Source organism: Eumetopias jubatus, unplaced genomic scaffold (assembly GCF_037043125.1).
Source record: "Eumetopias jubatus isolate StellerSeaLion01/CBP00866 unplaced genomic scaffold, mEumJub1_p1.0 scaffold_2, whole genome shotgun sequence".
Classification (NCBI taxonomy): Eukaryota; Metazoa; Chordata; class Mammalia; order Carnivora; family Otariidae; genus Eumetopias; species Eumetopias jubatus.
In genome coordinates, this window is record NW_028274808.1 from 32,999,789 (window position 1) to 33,017,439 (window position 17,651).

Consider the following 17,651-nt stretch of genomic DNA (forward strand, 5'->3'; position numbering starts at 1 on the left):
TCGTCTAGGGATGTCAATTTCCAGCTGAAGTCTTTTGCCCTGGTCATCCTCCTGGCTTCTGCTCCTGCCTGTTTTAGCACCTGGGGCACTAAAAGGGGTCATTGTCTCTACTTTGCCAACTCAGCAGCTGCATTCAGTACACTGCCAGGCTGTTTCTCTGTCTGTGCTCGGATGCTGAGCAGGTGTGTTCTCCCCAGATACGCCTTTTAAGCTGATAGTGTCATCAGTCAGTACTGCCTGAGGAACCAGTGGCAAGCAGGGGGAAGGCTAATTGGTTTCAAGCCAAAATTCTCTCACTACTCCTGGTCCCCTGTTGTGTTCTGTGTCCTCTCTCTGCTCTGAGTACAATTATGTCCTCCAAGGAGCTTAACTGAGTGGAAGGAGGGTGGAAGCCTAAGCAGGAGTATAGCTGCCCTTCCCTTTCTCTGTGTGACACAGGCAGACACTGGAACCCTGGGATCGGTTCCAGTTGCCACATGCCTGGTTCTGGGTGGTCAGAGCAGACCACCACCCAGAAGCCTCCATCCCTTTCCCTCTCCCACTGGGACCGCCATGACATTGGAACTAAAACCCCAGTCACATCCAGTTTCTCAACACCTCCTGGGCTGTTGTGGTTACTGACAGTGTCTTATAATCCTCTAACTTTTCAGATACCATTCTTTTGGATGGTTACACTCCCTTGCAAATTATTTGTATGTGTTTGCTGCCCCTATTGCTGAACTAGTTCTGCTTGATTTCCTCGTTCACTCTTTAATTTGGTAGCTCCTCATTTTATAGTCCACTAACTTTGTCAAAAATAAATTCCTTTTACCTGTGTGGTTAGTAGCACTCAGTTGATAACATAAGTACCATAATAGGCTGCAGTGAATGCACAGTAAGCACCATGCAATTACAAGGTGAATATATGATAGCTCTATTTTAGCCTCTAAACCCAATACAGGGTGACAGAGTAATTACTTTGGGACCTATTAAGTGTACTCGCCCCATAATCTGTAGGGAGATGAATTACATAGTTAGCACTTGCCACCTTCTACTTCCACATACTTTCCAAGATGAAGCCTCTCTTAGGGTTGTGTGGTTGGATAAATCTCATTCTGAACAGCAGTAGCCATGTTGAATGTCTTCAGGAATGAACCACACCCAAAGGACAACTAGCAAACGAGTTGGAAAACAGCTACAATCGATCTTGGGGGTTGGGGAGACACCCACATTCTCAATTCAAACTAACGCTTTTATTTTTGCTTTGCCTATGCATTCAATAGGATGGAGTAGGAGAGGTATGGGAGAAACAGCATGTGCCCTTTTAGAGACCAGTCCTCCTCCACAAAAACATATTAAGTCTAGCATTTAATGGTGCTAGAAAACATTGACCATGGACACTGGAGCCCCTAGGACCAAGACCTCCATATCTCACAACAGAAACTCTCTCATAATAATTGTAAATACCCTAACCTGATGTTGTCAATGTTCTCTTAAACTGAATGCTTTGTGCCAAAGCTAAAAAATTCCTATTTGTGAGCTCTGGTCTTCTCTCTCTCGACTCCTAGACTGTGTATGAGCTTCTCACCCCAGCCCACTCTCTGTGAATGCATGTGCCCATCATATAGAAGCAGAGCAGTTTGCCCATGTTTTGTCATTGTATGTGGATCTCATGTCCCCCCTCAAAAATAAGATGCCAAAAAATACTTTGAGGGTAAATATGACTTCCTAAACCAAGTTAATTAAGGAGTTGTCTGTTTTTCCTTGAAAAATACTGCATTCTTTGCAAAATTGATTCTCTTTAAGATTTTATGACGTAGTAAGCTACCTTAATGCAGTCAAGATATTTGACTCGCGTCCCTCTGATTTATACAGGGTATTTGAGAAACATGATTATGTATGAAAGTAGAACTTACGGCTAGCTGCATTTGTCATTTTCTCTGAGTGGTAGCTCCAAAAAATCCAATAGCATTTCATTTGTTATCCCAGGGTGGCTCTTCGGCTCTGTGCCCATGTTGGCCATTTAGGATTTCTCTTGTGTCTTTCAGGCATTGAGAACGCCAGCGACATTGCTCTGTACTCGGGCTTGGGCGCTGCCGTGGTGGCTGTTGCAGTCCTGGTCATTGGTGTCACCCTTTATAGACGGAGCCAGAGTGACTATGGCGTGGACGTCATTGACTCTTCTGCATTGACAGGTGGCTTCCAGACCTTCAACTTCAAAACGGTCCGTCAAGGTCAGCGGCGTAGGTCTCCCCAACACCTCGTCCTCAGGACCATAGAGACTACGCTCACACAGGACCCCCAGTGCTCTCCGGCCCTGTGTGAAGGTAGCTCTTGGCACTGGGAGCCGCTGCCTAATTGTCTAAACATGTTAGGAAACCAGGCTTAGTGGGTTAGTCTGCCTCAGTCCTTGGCTACGAGGAGGATGAATGGATCTCAGCTTACCATTAGCAACATTCTCAATGGGGCACTTCCATCCCTGATAAGTACTAAACTTAGCAAGTTATTTTGTTTCAGATTATCCAACTTTCTATTTTAACAAGCCTGCTCTGAGGATATTTCATTAACTAAAATACTGATTATTCAAACCTGAGCACCAACTACTTTACCATAACCTCCGATGCATATGAATTATACTATTTATTAGGTAGAGTTATTTGTGTTACTTCTCTTTTGTGGAGGTGAAAAGGACTTCAGAGAATCTGTGATGGGTCAGGTAGCCAGAGGGGGAGGGAAAAATGAAGCTCCCAGCTTAAATGACTCTCACCTGTTGCCTGGTCAAAGCAATCTTTTGTTGGAGAGAGAAGGAAATCGATCATGTCAAGCTATAGCAATGCTCATTTTCAAAATAGAGTCATTTAATTCTCTTATGTGAACCAAATCTGTTTCTGATTGCAAGATGGAGATGAGCTATACTTGGATTTAGGTTTAGAAAAAAATGAAACTGTCTCCCTTCAGAGGGTGAAGTTTTCCACCTTGACCCTTCCTGTCAATATTGTCATCTTTATTTCTATTTATTGTGCATCACTAGCGCCTGTAGCCCTCAACAACAAGAAGTCTCACTGCATGTCAGTGATTGAGTAGCGACACGGTTCTGAAGTGGAACCCAAACATGCTAGAAACTGGGAGATGGCTCGCAGAGACAAAAATGCTTTCCTGCCTGCCGCTTACTTCTGGGCACCAGAGTTTCAGGTCTGAGCCTACTTCTCAGAAAGGGACACATCCCCTTGACTTGGGTACATAGCTTAGTAGGTACGATTTAATTAGAAATAAATCGAATGAAGAACTGATTTTTATACTACATAAGAAACTGGAAATCTTTCCATCAAGTACAAGATCTCAGGGTCTCAGACCATAACATTTTAAAATAGAAGAAATACAGTCATTTGAGAGACAGAGGTTTTGAAGTCAGATTGATGGAATCCAAAATTGCTATGTGACCTAGTTCATTGATTATGCTCTGGGTCTCAATTTTTATAGCTATAAAATGGGGATCCTCCTAGCCACCTCAGAGGGTCCTTATGAGGATGAAGTGACTTGGAATAACAAGGGTCATAAGCCCTTGGCAGAAGGAGGGTGCTCAACAAATGTAATGAAGAGGAGTCTAACCGCTGGTGGGTTCCTCTGACTTTGGCACAGGAGGCCAGGGTGTTCCCTGAAGCAGCAGGTAGCAGGTGAGGGGGTGGTTCCCTCGCCTCAGCATTTGGAGAGTGCTGACTTGCATAAGCTGAACCACATCTCCTTAGTGTGGGCCTCCTTAGAGCTTATGGTGTATTGTGAATCTCTAAAAGAATAGATAGCCTTCCCAAACTTACTTTACCATTTTGTTTTTATTTTTAACCAAGAATATCCCAAAGCTAGTGATTAAAGCAAAAATCTTTTATTAAGATTCTACTCTACCCTATATTCACTGCAATGATAAACCTCCCATTGACCTTCATATAATTTTTACCTCCGTTGTCTTGAGACATCCCTTCTTGAGCCAATAGAGTGGAAGGTGAATGGTGATGAGACTTTTAAACAGAATGCCATACTTCGAATTGAGCAGAAGTTTTAAAAGGATTTCCAGAGGGAGCTGTAAAGTAATCAGCCAACTTTCTTCAACCGTGGACTCTTGTCATACGTACATACTTTTATAATCAGACATTTTCTCCTTAAGTTAGACTTCAGTGTAACTCTAGGAAATCTTTTTGCTGCTTGGCTTCACATAAGCTAGGAGGGTCTTTTAAAAAGTGGCCAAAAATTAAGCTCCAGAAGGCGAGGGCTTGAGATAAAATAGCCATGAGACTCAGGGATGCGATTTTTCAGGTCTCGGTGGAAGGGCCTGTTCCAAATTCTTTTCAGATGTGACATGGTTCTTAAGTACCGCTACTTGCCTGGGAAGACCATAAACAAGAACCAGGCTGAGACCTGTAGAATTCAGTGCAGCTCCATTAAAAAGCACAGCTCCTTGATTGTGTCTTGGCACCAGAGCCTCAAGCATGAAAAAAATGCATCATCAAGGAGCCTTTAGATCTACAAAGCCATTTCATCTCATTTTGAACCTCCTCCTCTATGATTTTGGATTCTTAGAGCATCAGAACAAGAGGTGGGAAAAGTCAGGGTTATAGATTTCTTGCTGGCATTGCTACAAATTATGAGTTGGAAGAACAATAGAGGCTAATACAATATGGCCTAGAATTGCAACATTTTCAAAAATAGCATACTTAAAACATTTTGTCAGGCCCTAAAGGAAGACTGTTTAATATGGTTTAGGTTTCAATTTGAGGAGTCACAGTGACGGACTGATACAGGTGGGAGATTTGGGACTGAGGGTTATTTCATTATTTACTAATAAATGAGATTACTTCATCACAAGAAAATAGCACGGCATTTCATTTTTAATATTTGGCCTAGAAAAAATCGGTGAGCCCCAACAGATGAAAGTCTAATTTCTCATGTTTTTGTAAAGATTTTTGTTTTCAGTTGTTTTGAGATGGAAAGGAAGCCATTCTAAGCTGCTGCCCACATAGAATCGGGAGTCTCACTCTCCCCGCGTGGGGCCTCTTTTCCCTCTCAGAGTGACATATGCACTATTAGAGCAGACGGACTCCTCAGACACAGAGTGATCCGTGGGCTCCCCAACGCTTTTGCTCCGAGGACACAGTGTTTCCTCCCCCAGCTCCGGAAACTGCCCAGAATTCCATGCAACATGCACTGGCATCAACACCGCTCTAGTTATAAACAGCCCTACCTAGCTGTGTCACCTCTTACCATTTAAAATGAACAGATGTTATTTTTCCTCCAAACTGGATTGCAAAACATCTTTCTTCCTTTTTTTTTTTCTTTAAGCTTCTCTTTGCCAGTTAAAATAATCACATAAATAGTAATACCTGAGTTCATTGCCTGACTGAGTGCCAGAAATACTTGTTTTGGAAAGATGGCATCCAAGGAGCTCTGGAATATGAGTGACTTGGGTTCAGCGGTACTCAGAGAATCTGCTGGAAAAGCCAGAGCTCCAGATTCCAGGGCTCTGGTCACTCCTGACCAGCCTGTGAAAGCTGCCACAGATGCTCAGGGGTGGGCCTGAAGGGCAGCTGACAGGCACACGGTGGTTCTGCAGTTAGGAGAGGCAGAGGCAAGGGGGTAACTGTGATGCCTTTTCGTTTCTGAGTGACAGATCAATTTTCTTTGACCAGGTAACTCCCTGCTCCTGAATTCCTCCATGCAACCAGACCTCACGGTCAGCCGGACATACAGCGGTCCCATCTGCCTCCAGGACCCTCTGGACAAGGAACTCATGACAGAGTCCTCACTCTTTAACCCTTTGTCTGACATCAAAGTCAAAGTCCAGAGCTCATTCATGGTGTCCCTGGGCGTGTCTGAGAGAGCAGAGTACCACGGCAAGAATCATTCTGGGACTTTTCCCCATGGAAACAACCGCAGCTTTAGTACAATGCACCCCAGAAATAAAACACCCTACATCCAGAATATGTCATCACTCCCCACCAGGACAGAACTGAGGACCACTGGGGTCTTTGGCCACTTAGGAGGACGCTTAGTCATGCCAAATACAGGTGGGTGGTACGTGTGCATTTGTGTATTTCCGAGCGTTCTTTTAAATGATTTATATTGACAATTATGTCCCATAAGATTTATTTTTAAGATGTTTACCATCTTTGTGTCAGAGCTATAAACTGTGGTTCCATAAGCCTCCTCGATTTACACAGCAAACCAGAACTGATGCTGAGATTAGATTTTTCAATCTTCACCTCAGCATGGATCAGCTGTTCCATTTGATGCCCCGTTCGAGTTGACAGCCATATTTTCTCAGAAGGTTTGGGTGGTCCGCAGGGTTTAAGCCCCCTTGAAATATATTTCCTAGAACATGATCAGGAAGCACTGAAAATATTCCTTGATGGGAATGAGAAATACCATGTTTTATAGCCAAACATGGTTTATACACTAGTAGATAATTTAGCAGAAGGACATCGAAGTCGAACTTCCTCCATAACTGACCTAATAAACACTGTCAGTGTCCATAGACCTTGCTATAATGTTACTTTATGACAAGCAATGAAGAAGGTTCATCACGGAGTTGCTCTTTTGAATGCAAACTTCAGGTCCAGGGCTATATCGTGTGTACAATTAGTTCTCAAGAATTTTTTCCTCCTTTTGGTTAGAAGGGAGAGTTTCTTCATGTTTTGACAAGGCTACTTAAGGTGTACAGACCAAATCACTTTTAAAATGACATCCTATCTATGGATTAGTCTTCAGAGATGCCATCTAAGACCTAACTGAGTGGCCACAGAGGGCATTCTCTCCTCTGATTTCTAAGCAACGAGAATTAGGTAGTGCTGTGAATCATCGCTGGTTGGCTGCTGAGAGGAAAGAGTACACTATCTCTCTATGTGTGACAAAACCACCAGACGGCATTGAATCGGGACCACTGGGGCTTCGGCTGCCTTCTCTCTGAGGTACAGCTCTCCACCCTCTCCAAATCAATCATTTTATCCTCTAAAATGAAATCTGCGATAGGACTAGTCTGAAACTCCCATTCCAGCTAACTGACCCTACAGTAGCTTAGTGACCTGACACTGCACTTTGGTTCAAGTTGAGAAATGTCTTGTTCTCCTACATCAGTTGCTTCCTTAAAAATCGCCCTCAAATGCAGGCCCACTCATGATTTTGTTTTCTGAACTTTCAACTCTCAAAATTTTCCTTGGTCCATGTTTTAGAATGTGGTAAGAATCTTCGTTTAAACATGCATGAATGTCAACATGTGACATAATCCTCCCTGGTTATAATTGGCAGTCAGAAGACTCAACGCGGAACGAGTCAGTCAGCCATGCTTACCAAGTACTCTTCTTGTAAGAATCTATAACCACCCGGTGATGGGTATTAAAGGAGGGCACGTATTGAATCGAGCACTGGGTGTTACACGCAAACAATGAATCATGGATCACTACATCAAAAACTAATGATGTGATGTATGGTGACTAACATAATAAAATAAAATTAAAAAAAAAAAAAAAGGATCTATAACCTGGAAGTGTAGGCTCTGGAAAAAGAAAGTGCCGCAAACCCCTCCTAAGAACAGGATATATTCATCAGAATCCTGGAAGGTTGCATTTTGTCTTCCCTTTCCTTCCTAACCCAGTGTGTGGCACTTCAGAGGCTCCCAGTCGTTATTGGTTGAATAAATTGGCCCACACGCCTCCTCTCTCTTCCCATCTTTGTGTGTGTTTACATACATGTGGCAGGCATGCCAAGATCAACCCATTCATTGGCTGTTTGTTTAAGGTTCATCAAAGAAAGTGAGATGGAATCATGAGACAGATTTTTCTTTTTCCTCCCTTCTGACTCGAGAAGCACTTGTGTTGAAAATGCAAAGTTCTGATGGCGTCTGATTCCCAAACACTTCCTCTGTGAAAGGGCATTTTAAAAGTTTCTAATAAGAAGCCCTGGACAAGATTGAAGCTGTTCACTGGGAATGAGTTTGAGGAAAAATAAGTGTGGGGAATTGAAACATATGCTGTGTTATTTGCAGAACATAAATGCAAAATATGCCCTAGGGGGCTAAAGTGTAAAGAAGCAAGGCACAGCAATTAAATTGTTCTAGTGCCATCCGTCCTGAATTATTGTATGGTGCGTGGCCATGATTTTTCAAAAAGGATGGGATGGTCCCCATGCTGTAGAAGTCATTTATTATGCAAAGTATGAAGCAAGAAACTCAGACAGGTGGTTCTGTTGTCATATCAAATAAAAGGCTGTCAGGGTAGCAGGTGGAGTTTGGGGGAAAGTATGTTTCTTTAATTAGAGATAACTGGTGAGTGACAAATTGAAAACAGATACTTCTTTAGGGGACCACAGGCATAAAGATTCCCCACTATGCCTTTCCTTCTTCTTAAGCTATAACTTGTCACCCACACTACCACCTACCACGATCCTGCCTCTGTGTTTGTGTCCCATCTCTGTTGACAATCTGCATGTTTAAGTGGAGGAGGGAAGTATGTTTGAAAGAAGAAATTTCTGGTCAAAGGAAAGATGAAATCGTTTAAAGCTCTAATGATTCTATGGATTCAGGTTGTATTTAGGAGTATTATGAAATAATGTTTCAATCTGAACACAGGGAATTAAGCTGACTTGAAAGGAATAAGATATGATCCGTTCTACAAACAGCCCTATCTCAAAAGTCCACACACATATTTATTCTGATTCGATCTGGGAGTTGACCGTCAGGCACTGATGATCTAGAGAAGAGACCACGTCTCAGAGTCTGGCTTTTTTTTTTTTTTTAAACAATTTTGAATCCTATTCCTTCATCTATTTAGAATTTGGTTTTTGTTTTTGAGTGCCTACTGTGTGCCAGGCATTGTGCAACATGTTATTGATGTAATAAGCCTTCCTTGCTTTTTTTATTTTAAACACACTGTAGGATTTATTTGCAAGTTTACAAAAGGCACACTAATCAACATGTCAGAAAGTGAAACGTGATCATTTGGATTGGCAATCGAAGAACTGACTATAAAGGGCACCAGGCAATTCTGTGGTGATGGCAATGTTCTGTATCTTGACTACGGTGGTGATTACATGAGAGCATACATGAGAAACTCATCAATTTATACTCTTAAAATGGGTACAATTTATTGCCTGTGAATTGTACCTACAAAAAGGAAAAATATAGGAAAAGAAAAATGGGAGCACAATCAAGTTATTCTTTGAGGTTAATTGCCTAAGATGACATCATTGCTTCAGGATGCTTCTATACCTAAACAATAAGGACTGAAGATCTCTGTTGTCATAAGGGCCTAGGGAGGCAACAGAGAAGAAGCACTGTGTCAAACAAACAGAATACAGAATGTCTAGGGTGTGCATTCAGCTTGACATCCACACACACACTGAATATCCTGTGTATCACAACTTCTGCTCAACAGTACTGGAGTCCACTTCCTTTGGCAACTACATTTAAAAAAGAACAGGAAATGAAAGGAGGAGCCTGATCAGAGGCCCCTAAGTATGGCAATTACAGTTCCATTGACATTAAAGTCCAGAATATAAATGGATAGTCTTGCTGAAAAGCTGTGAGCAAGATTTAAATGTGCCTCATTCTTAGTGCTGGCGAAAGATACTGATGATAACTAGCATGTTACTGAATAATGCTCAAAATGTGCATCACAGATAACTTGTTTTGCAATGAGTCTTGCATTCCTTGATTCCATAGCAGCTAACAGGCACGTAGAAGGATATCAGGAAATCCTGCCATCTCTAGATGTAAATTACCATCAGCAATCTGAAAAGCTTTCTGTGCAATTACATCAGCTCTAATGGAAGGGGGAAAGGTGGAAACCGTATTATTCAAAGAATAGGAGGATGCCCTGAGATTTTATTTTGCAAAGGTCTTACTGTGTCTCTATCTCATCTCTTTTTTATAAACAAGAAGCTACATTAAAGAGAATCTCTGCCCTCTCTAGATTCCTCTCTCTTGGCCAAAGTGAAATATAGATAAGAAGAGGGAGAGGATATTGCAAACACAGTGTGATGTGCCTTCCTGGGCCTTCCCTCCCCTGTGTTATAGGATTTTGCTAAAGTTAGGCTACTGATTTTTCTCTGATTTGACACCAACATGAATATGGTTACAGCACCTTTAACTCTCATTGTTTTTAGCTTCGGTTTGCAAATATAGGACAAATACCAGCTATACAACAACCTACAATGTCCCTAAATTTATCCATGCTTTTTTTTTCCCTTCAGTTTTCTTGACAAAATACAGTACTCTGTTATCACCTCTTTAAACCTACTTTGAGATGCATAATTTATAAGACAATTTCATACAAGGCCTGAGCAAAGCATTAGAGGGCTCGCCCACCATCTCAGATGTCTTTTCAGGAAATGACTGGAGAGAGATGAGCTACAGGAATACATTTTGAAATTTTGCAGCAGATTAACCAATACACTGATAAACTCTTATATTCAGACATGTTTGATAGTGCCTGGTCTCAGGACACCCAATCTTTTAAGAGAATTAAAAAATGCTGGGAAGACTCTAAATAATAAAAAGCGAATTTGAGTACACAGTCGAATAACATGCTCCTCTTTATGTCAGTGTTGGGAAACAATGTTTTCTCCATTAGTATCTTGAACTTTATAAACTTTACAAAGATCAGGATTTCATAAATTGCTGTGAGGTGTGTGTGTGTGTGTGTGTGTGTGAAAGAGAGAGAGAGAGAGAGAGAGAAAGAGGGGCGGGTTATCTGTAAGGTGCTCAGCTGTGGAGCTTCAAGATCATTGGAAAATCGATGAATAACCTCTTGGCTCTTTCTGTTTTAGGGGTGAGTTTACTCATACCACATGGGGCCATCCCAGAAGAGAATTCATGGGAGATCTATATGTCCATCAACCAAGGTGAACCCAGGTGAGAGACAGAGAAGGGTGGCATATTGATGACATTTTAAATATGGACATGGAGCGACTGCAGAAAATCTGAGGTTTTTAAGATAATTTGGCATGGAGGTGTACAGCTAAGATCTGTGAGTTATTTGACTATATAGAGGAAAAAAACAGTTGCAAAACTATTGGATAAAATGAAAACACACAGAGCTAGCTCCACAATTTTGGGTGACTAATCTAGGTCACTGACCTCTTGACTGCAGACACCAAATATAAAACCGTGTGAATCATAGGCAAGTCATTAGCAGGGCCCCTCCGTCAATATTGACTGCCTCACATAGTCTTCCTCTCAAAAGAAAAAAAAAAATCATCCCAGGAGGTGCTCTTTGGTGCTAGGCATTATGCAAATGCTGAGAATGACCAACCTGTGACCTTTTCAGGTCAGCACAAGACATGCTCTTGGCTTAGGATTTCTCAGGTAATCTTCCCTCCATGTTAAAATACCATCTACACTGCAATAGCTTTCAGGTCTGACACATTTCAGTAGCATTAAATTCAATTACATGAACAAATACAAATCTTGTCACAGTCTTTAATGAAAGTAGTTGGTTATTTTCTTAGCGCAAGTATAATATTTGCGGAAATGTTGCTTTCCTCCACACAAGATAAACCTAGCTCTGCTTTAGAAAGCAATCTCTCTCATAAACTGGATGGATCCCTCTGGCATTTTCAGTCTTAACATCTTGGTTATTTTAGGCTAGATTTTTTGTTGTGAGCAGAGAACACATGAAGGAAAAACACTGGAAGGGAAAAAAAGCCAGAGAAAACAGATGGTTTGAACAGATTCTGATAGCTATCTCCATGAAAGGATTTGTTGGTGCCCAGTGGTTTTAACTTTCTGCTCGAGAGAGCTTGGAAGGAATGGAAAAGGCTCTGCTAGCTGGCTGTTGGCGAGGCTTTCGGAGGGCTTGTGAGTAGGCCGTGCTGTGGTTTGTTCTCGTGCTGTCTCCTTCAGTCCTGGAGAACTAGATCCCTCACCTACACACCTGAAGGTACGCTAGTATCTGATCACCTCCACGTGCAAATAGAGGCAACCACGGCGCAGAGGGGCTTGGAGAGTTTATTCAGAATCTCAGTTAAGCAGACCCAAAAATGGAGTTTCCTGGATAAGAGTCGCCTCTTTTTTATCCCTTTGGATGAGTTATACGAGAAACCATACCTCTTTAAAATTTAGGTCAGGGTGCATTCCACACATGCTGACTGAACACATCGTCCTGCAGAGATCGAGTACGAGGCAGAATCCAGTCAGCCTGACTGAATCACAGCCTCCTGCCAACCTTCACCCCTGCATCCTGCTTCCTTCCTTATAATCCATCCACTGAGCCTACATTCAACCCTTTCCTCTCAAAACCCAGTGTCTTCCACCTCATTATGTGAGAACCAACCTAGGGCTAGTTCACATTTTCAAAGGCACCCAATTTACAATTCACCTCAATCCCTGTCTCTTACTAGAAGCTGCATCTGAGGAGGTCAGAATGTGCCAGAAGGCTTAAACAGACAGGACTTATGTGGGAAATATCACTCGAGATGTCCTGCAATTATAAAATATAAATTATAAAATATAGGATTATAAAATTATAAAATAAGGAGTTATATTATAAATAAGGAGAAATATATTAAAAACAATTATAATTATAACTTTTTATTATAAAATTAGGAGATTTTTTTATTATAAAATTATAATATTATAAAATAAGGAGAAATATATTAAAAACATGCCAGAGCCCACAGACCTTGAAAGACAGGTTTGGCCTGATGTGGTCGCCTCCTGGACCACCACTAGCTTTGTAAGTTCTGTGTTAACCGGTTTGGTTTGTCCATCTGTATCTAAGATGTGAGTTTATTACTGCTGTCCAGGAAGGTGGAGTGGACAGCAACAGGAACAGTTCATCCAGGACTTCAGATCTGTGAGGTATGCATTTTCCTATCTATTAAACGGAGGGTAAAGTACAATTGTAGGAGGCACACATTCCTTTTCATGTTGCTCAAACCTTCCCAGATGTTCCTAGCTCTCAAGAAAATGACCAGTCCCCAGGCTACTGCTCATTTAGCTTCCTTGGCAATCTTCATTCCCTTTAAAGAAGCTCCAAACTACTTACTAAAACACTAAAAATAGCACATGCCTTTCTGCTGCTACTTTTCTTAAGCTTGGTGATTTTTTTTCACCCCTAACAGGAGGCTGCTCAGAGCTAAGTTCTGCAGCTTTTAATCCTGTGGTTAATCGAAAGTCCATTAATGAAGCGCTCTTTAGTGTCACCTTTCCTTTGTGATGTCACTTAAAAACCCATTTTCATCTTATGCTGTCCCTCTGTCCTGCTGAACTTGTGCTCAGAATAAGGCCTATTTTTCTCACCATCCGTAGACCTGGAACAGCATGGCTCTGTCTCTTTAACCTCTGAGTCTCCGTCGCTTCCACACCCAGAATTACAGTCAGATCTTCCAAACAGCCTCTTTATGCTATAAACTATATTTAAAGTCCGTTCCATTTTCCTATTGATGGTACCCTTCTGTTGCCTTTTTCTGAGTGACATCTCTGAGATAGCTGGGTGATGATTTAGTGGAATTGTCACTGAAATCATTGATCCAAATTCAGTATCAGATTCCCAGAGATAGGGCTGGGTGGAATGAATCACAGACTTAAAATAACCCCCTGTATTCAAATAGGCTCCTCTGGCTGTATCTTGAAATTCCGGTAGGTTTTAAGTGAGGGGGTTCATTGTATGAATTTATGCACCCTGGCCCTCTCCGGAGGTCCTACTTCTATTGCTGGGAAGCCTCCTGGAGGATGCTCTGTATTTTCCACTAAATGGAATGATGTCACTCTCCCTCAGTGTCCCTCCTCTGTCTGGCTTGAACTATCATTTTAATGAATCTCTTCCAACCTGTGCAGCAGTCTGGACCTCTGGTTGCTCATAACACTTAGGAAATGATCTCTGTTGGCTTTTTGTACAGACATGCGTATTAAATGGTTTGCTGGACGAGGGCTTTGCGTTCTTGGAAAACTAATAAATTACCTCTGCTTCCATGTAACTTGCAAAGTGCTCTCACATGCATTTGACTCATTTAGTCTTCCGTCATGTCAAAAGAAGAGGATTTTGTAGCAATTTTAGAGAGGAGAAAAAAAAATCGAAAAACATGAAGGTTCCAAGAAGCAAAGGTGCTTCGAAGGGAGTGTTACTCTCCTGGCAGAGCTGGGATTTGACTTCAGGCTATCTGACCACAACTGCAGTGCTCACACACTAAATGATGCCATCTCTCCCTGATGTCAGAGCCTTTACAGAAACAGCTTTTTCTTTTTTTTTAAGATTTTATTTATTTATTTGACAGAGAAAGACACAGCGAGAGACGGAACACAAACAGGGGGAGTGGGAGAGGGAGAAGCAGGCTTCCTGCCGAGCAGGGAGCCCAATGCGGGGCTCTATCCCAGGACCCTGGGATCATGACCTGAGCCAAAGGCAGACGCTTAATGACTGAGCCCAGGTGCCCCCAGAAACAGCTTTCTGACTTTTGCGTTCCAACTCTTGGCCCCTAGAATGGGGCATCTCTGGAATCGCTCTGTATGAGCCCTGAGAATTAAGCAAGGCAGAAAGGCAGGATCAAGTTGAATTTTTCTTAGAAGTACATCAGGGAAATTGCTGTTGTTACATCATAGAACTGAGAGCACAGAGGCTGGAAACATGTCCCACTAAATTGCTGAGTCTCAGCAGACACAATGTTAGGAAACATCTGAACTCAGTGGCTAGGAGTGTGAGCCCAGGCATCAGAGGCCCCGGGTTCAGATCTAAGCTCCACTGCTATCATCCATGTGACCTTAGGGAAGTTCCTAAAACTCTGCAACCCAGATGTGTCCTCCTCTGAAAAACAGTAGGTATCTACCTTATAGGGATATCGTGGGAATGCATGGTAGACAGTGATACAAAAATCTAAAAGATGATAAAATAGGTGTTCTTTTCCTCATTGCTACACTTATATTTGACAAAGCATTCTACCTACAGTATATCCTTTCATCTTCACATGGAGCCTATATAGTAAACAATAATATGATTATCCTAATTTTTATAGATTTGAAAATTAACACCAAGAAAAGTCAGTAAGCTCAATTTAGGGTGTAGCAAGACTAGGCGCCAAAGCAAGATGATCTGACTTATAATGTATTTCAATGCTATATCACAATCCCTACCATAAGGCGCAGTTAGGTATGTTATCCATGAGTCCAGTAAAGCACATTTGGGGTGTGACAAGGCTTATGCCTAATAATGGAAATACATCATGAAACAGATGCAGAGGGGCCCAGATTTGGGAAGGCCATTATTACTTTGCAACTCAATGTGGAACCACACTGCAATAGGGGATCTCATGGAAAACCATGGAAAAATACAAAATGGCCCTTAATCTGTTCTAAGCATAGACTCACAGACAGGGTGTGGAGAGAGTACCTTTCAGAAGTTGTCACTTGACCTGAGTCTAAAACATCAGTGGAAATTAGCCAGGCAAAGAAAGGTATAAGGGCAGTAAGTATCCCAGTGTCCAGCTCCGGGATACATTTTCCGTTATCTACATAGCATAAGAGGGGCAGGGGGAGAAGTCTGTAAGAGCGGCTAAATCCAGATACCTTTCCCTGCTTTTAAGTCATTATCTTAAGCAGCTTCCTTCCAGCTGTAGCCCAGGCCAGGGCACAGGTAGGACAAAGAGTTAGGTTTCACGAGCTGCCCTCTTCACAAATTAGAGAACGCTTAGTGACATCACAGGAACGGGAACTTGAGCAGCCTCACAGAAAGGCAAGGGCATGAAATTGGGGCTGCCAGAAGTATTTGCTGGGGAAGCCCTTGGGCTCTTCCTGGATCCGGGGCGTTTAAGCAGCTAGCTCAATTCTAGACATGGCCTCCTTTCCTATCGCCCCCCTTTGGAGGGCAGGAAACCAGCTCTGATCAGTCTCAGAAAGACTCTCTCTTTTCCCGAACTTCAATTTGAAAGAATCTGAGGTGGTTGTTAACATTTCTACAGGAGCTTTTGGGGGGAAATTTTTCTTATCCTCTCTGACTGGGTTTTGATAATTTTTTATAAAATGTAGGTGTGTCAGCAAGGGAATTAAAACTCTCATTTCAGAGACTCCCCCCACGTGGATTACAATAAGAAAACGATGTGGATGCAGCACAGCCTTCCCTCTGCCCCTCACCCGGCTCCTGCACCCCTCCCCACCCCGCAGTCGGAGAGTAGAGAACTGGACCAGAAAATTATTATATGGAGCTTTCTTCCAAGAAGCAATAAAACGAAACCAAAGGCAAACACTCATTCCTTTTTCCAATTACACTGTCATGTGGATATCCCTGACGAAATGCTTAAACTGGAATTGGAAATATAAGTGATCTTATTGACGAATTTACAAAAGGACACGTATTTTGGAATTTGGGCTCAGCCCAGATAGCGTATTTCAACCACTTTTTCTCTTTTTTTGTTTGTTTTGCTATCGAATGGTCTGACTCAGTGAGTGCTTCTTGGGGTAAAGATCAGGAAAATAGACACGGTGGTATTAGGAAGCATTAGCTGTTTTTAGGGTGCCTTGATGGAACTACGGTTTTAATAGCAAAGCATGAGGTAAGACCAAATACGAGACTAGGAAGACACCAAAAGTCACCCTGGGAAATGAAGAGAATTTCTTTCCCAGGAATGGCTCACCATGAAACACTGCGGTGAAGTCCGCTCCTGCGGAATGGCTTCCTGTAGCTTTGCCTCCACAGTAGCAAGACCAGCGCGCGCGCGCGCACACACACACACACACACACACACGTCCTCACGTATAAGCCTACCAGAAGATATAAACACTCAGAAACACTCTTAGACTGTTTGACCTCGCTTCTAGAAGAGTAAGAAGAAAACCTGGATATGTATGGCCATACCTGTAAAAATGAAAGAATCTACCTACAGTCGACTAGTCTGTGTGTGAAAGCAGATATTTGAAGCCATTCTAAAACCCCTCTTCACAGTAAAATAGGAAACCGCATTCTCTATCCTGGGGCCTCCCAGAGCTCTGATTTCTCATGAGGTAAGGAACCCCAGCCACTGGGCTACTACAGTTTGTGTGGAGATCCCCCAAACAAGAGCACCTGCTTCTGACTCCCCCCGCCTGACTGACACCAGGTTACTGGTCAGGACATTGCCAGCGGGGAGAAAACCTGGCTAAAAGCTTCTGGGTTGATTTGTATCTCTGTTGGCCTTCTTCAGGTTGGGGGACCTACCCGCTATGTTCCCGTCTCAAGCCATCCCCCAGCACAGGCAAAAAACACTGCCCCCTCTCACTGCAAAAATATTATGGACTTCTGGAAACGTTTTCACAGTTAATATTAGAGCTCAGTGTAGTCCATGACTATTAAGCCCCAAATGTGTCTGATACTACAGAACAGGATAAAATACCATCCCTTCTGTAAGGAGTTTATTTCTGGTGGAGGTGATGGTTGGAGGACAGAGGTTGTATATATGTAGCAGAATGATGTTTGGGGGGTACAGTGGCCTTTTCTGTATTCTGAAAAATGGACAAAGCTCAGAGCTCATTTATAAAAAGAGCAAGAGAGAGAAGTGCCCCCACATTCTCATTTCAGAGCATGCCAAAAGCTAATTTTCCCACCTCACCACAAAACCTTCCAAGAAGCATCATTTCATCAGCATGGACACTATTGCTCCCCAACCCACTTACTCACCAGGTCCTCTCCCTCCCTATTGATAGGAGAAAGGGACGAGAAGAGAGA

The 17,651-nt window shown here is 42.5% G+C and overlaps 1 protein-coding gene across 9 annotated transcripts in view; it reads left to right on the forward strand.

Annotated features, from left to right (window-relative positions):
* The window catches only part of UNC5D (unc-5 netrin receptor D), a 531,172-nt gene that overhangs the window by 464,343 nt on the left and 49,178 nt on the right, over positions 1-17,651 (forward strand). For 4 of the 9 annotated variants that reach the window (XM_028089446.1, XM_088021398.1, XM_088021401.1 and 1 more), the window contains 3 exons: positions 2,028-2,213; positions 5,658-6,035; positions 10,789-10,873. In XM_028089446.1, coding sequence (XP_027945247.1) covers positions 2,028-2,213; positions 5,658-6,035; positions 10,789-10,873 — 649 coding nt within the window. Of the gene's footprint in view, positions 1-1,262; positions 1,278-2,027; positions 2,214-5,657; positions 6,036-10,788; positions 10,874-17,651 lie in introns of all 9 variants that reach the window. The other 5 variants (XM_088021399.1, XM_088021400.1, XM_088021403.1 and 2 more) reach the window with 2 other exon arrangements.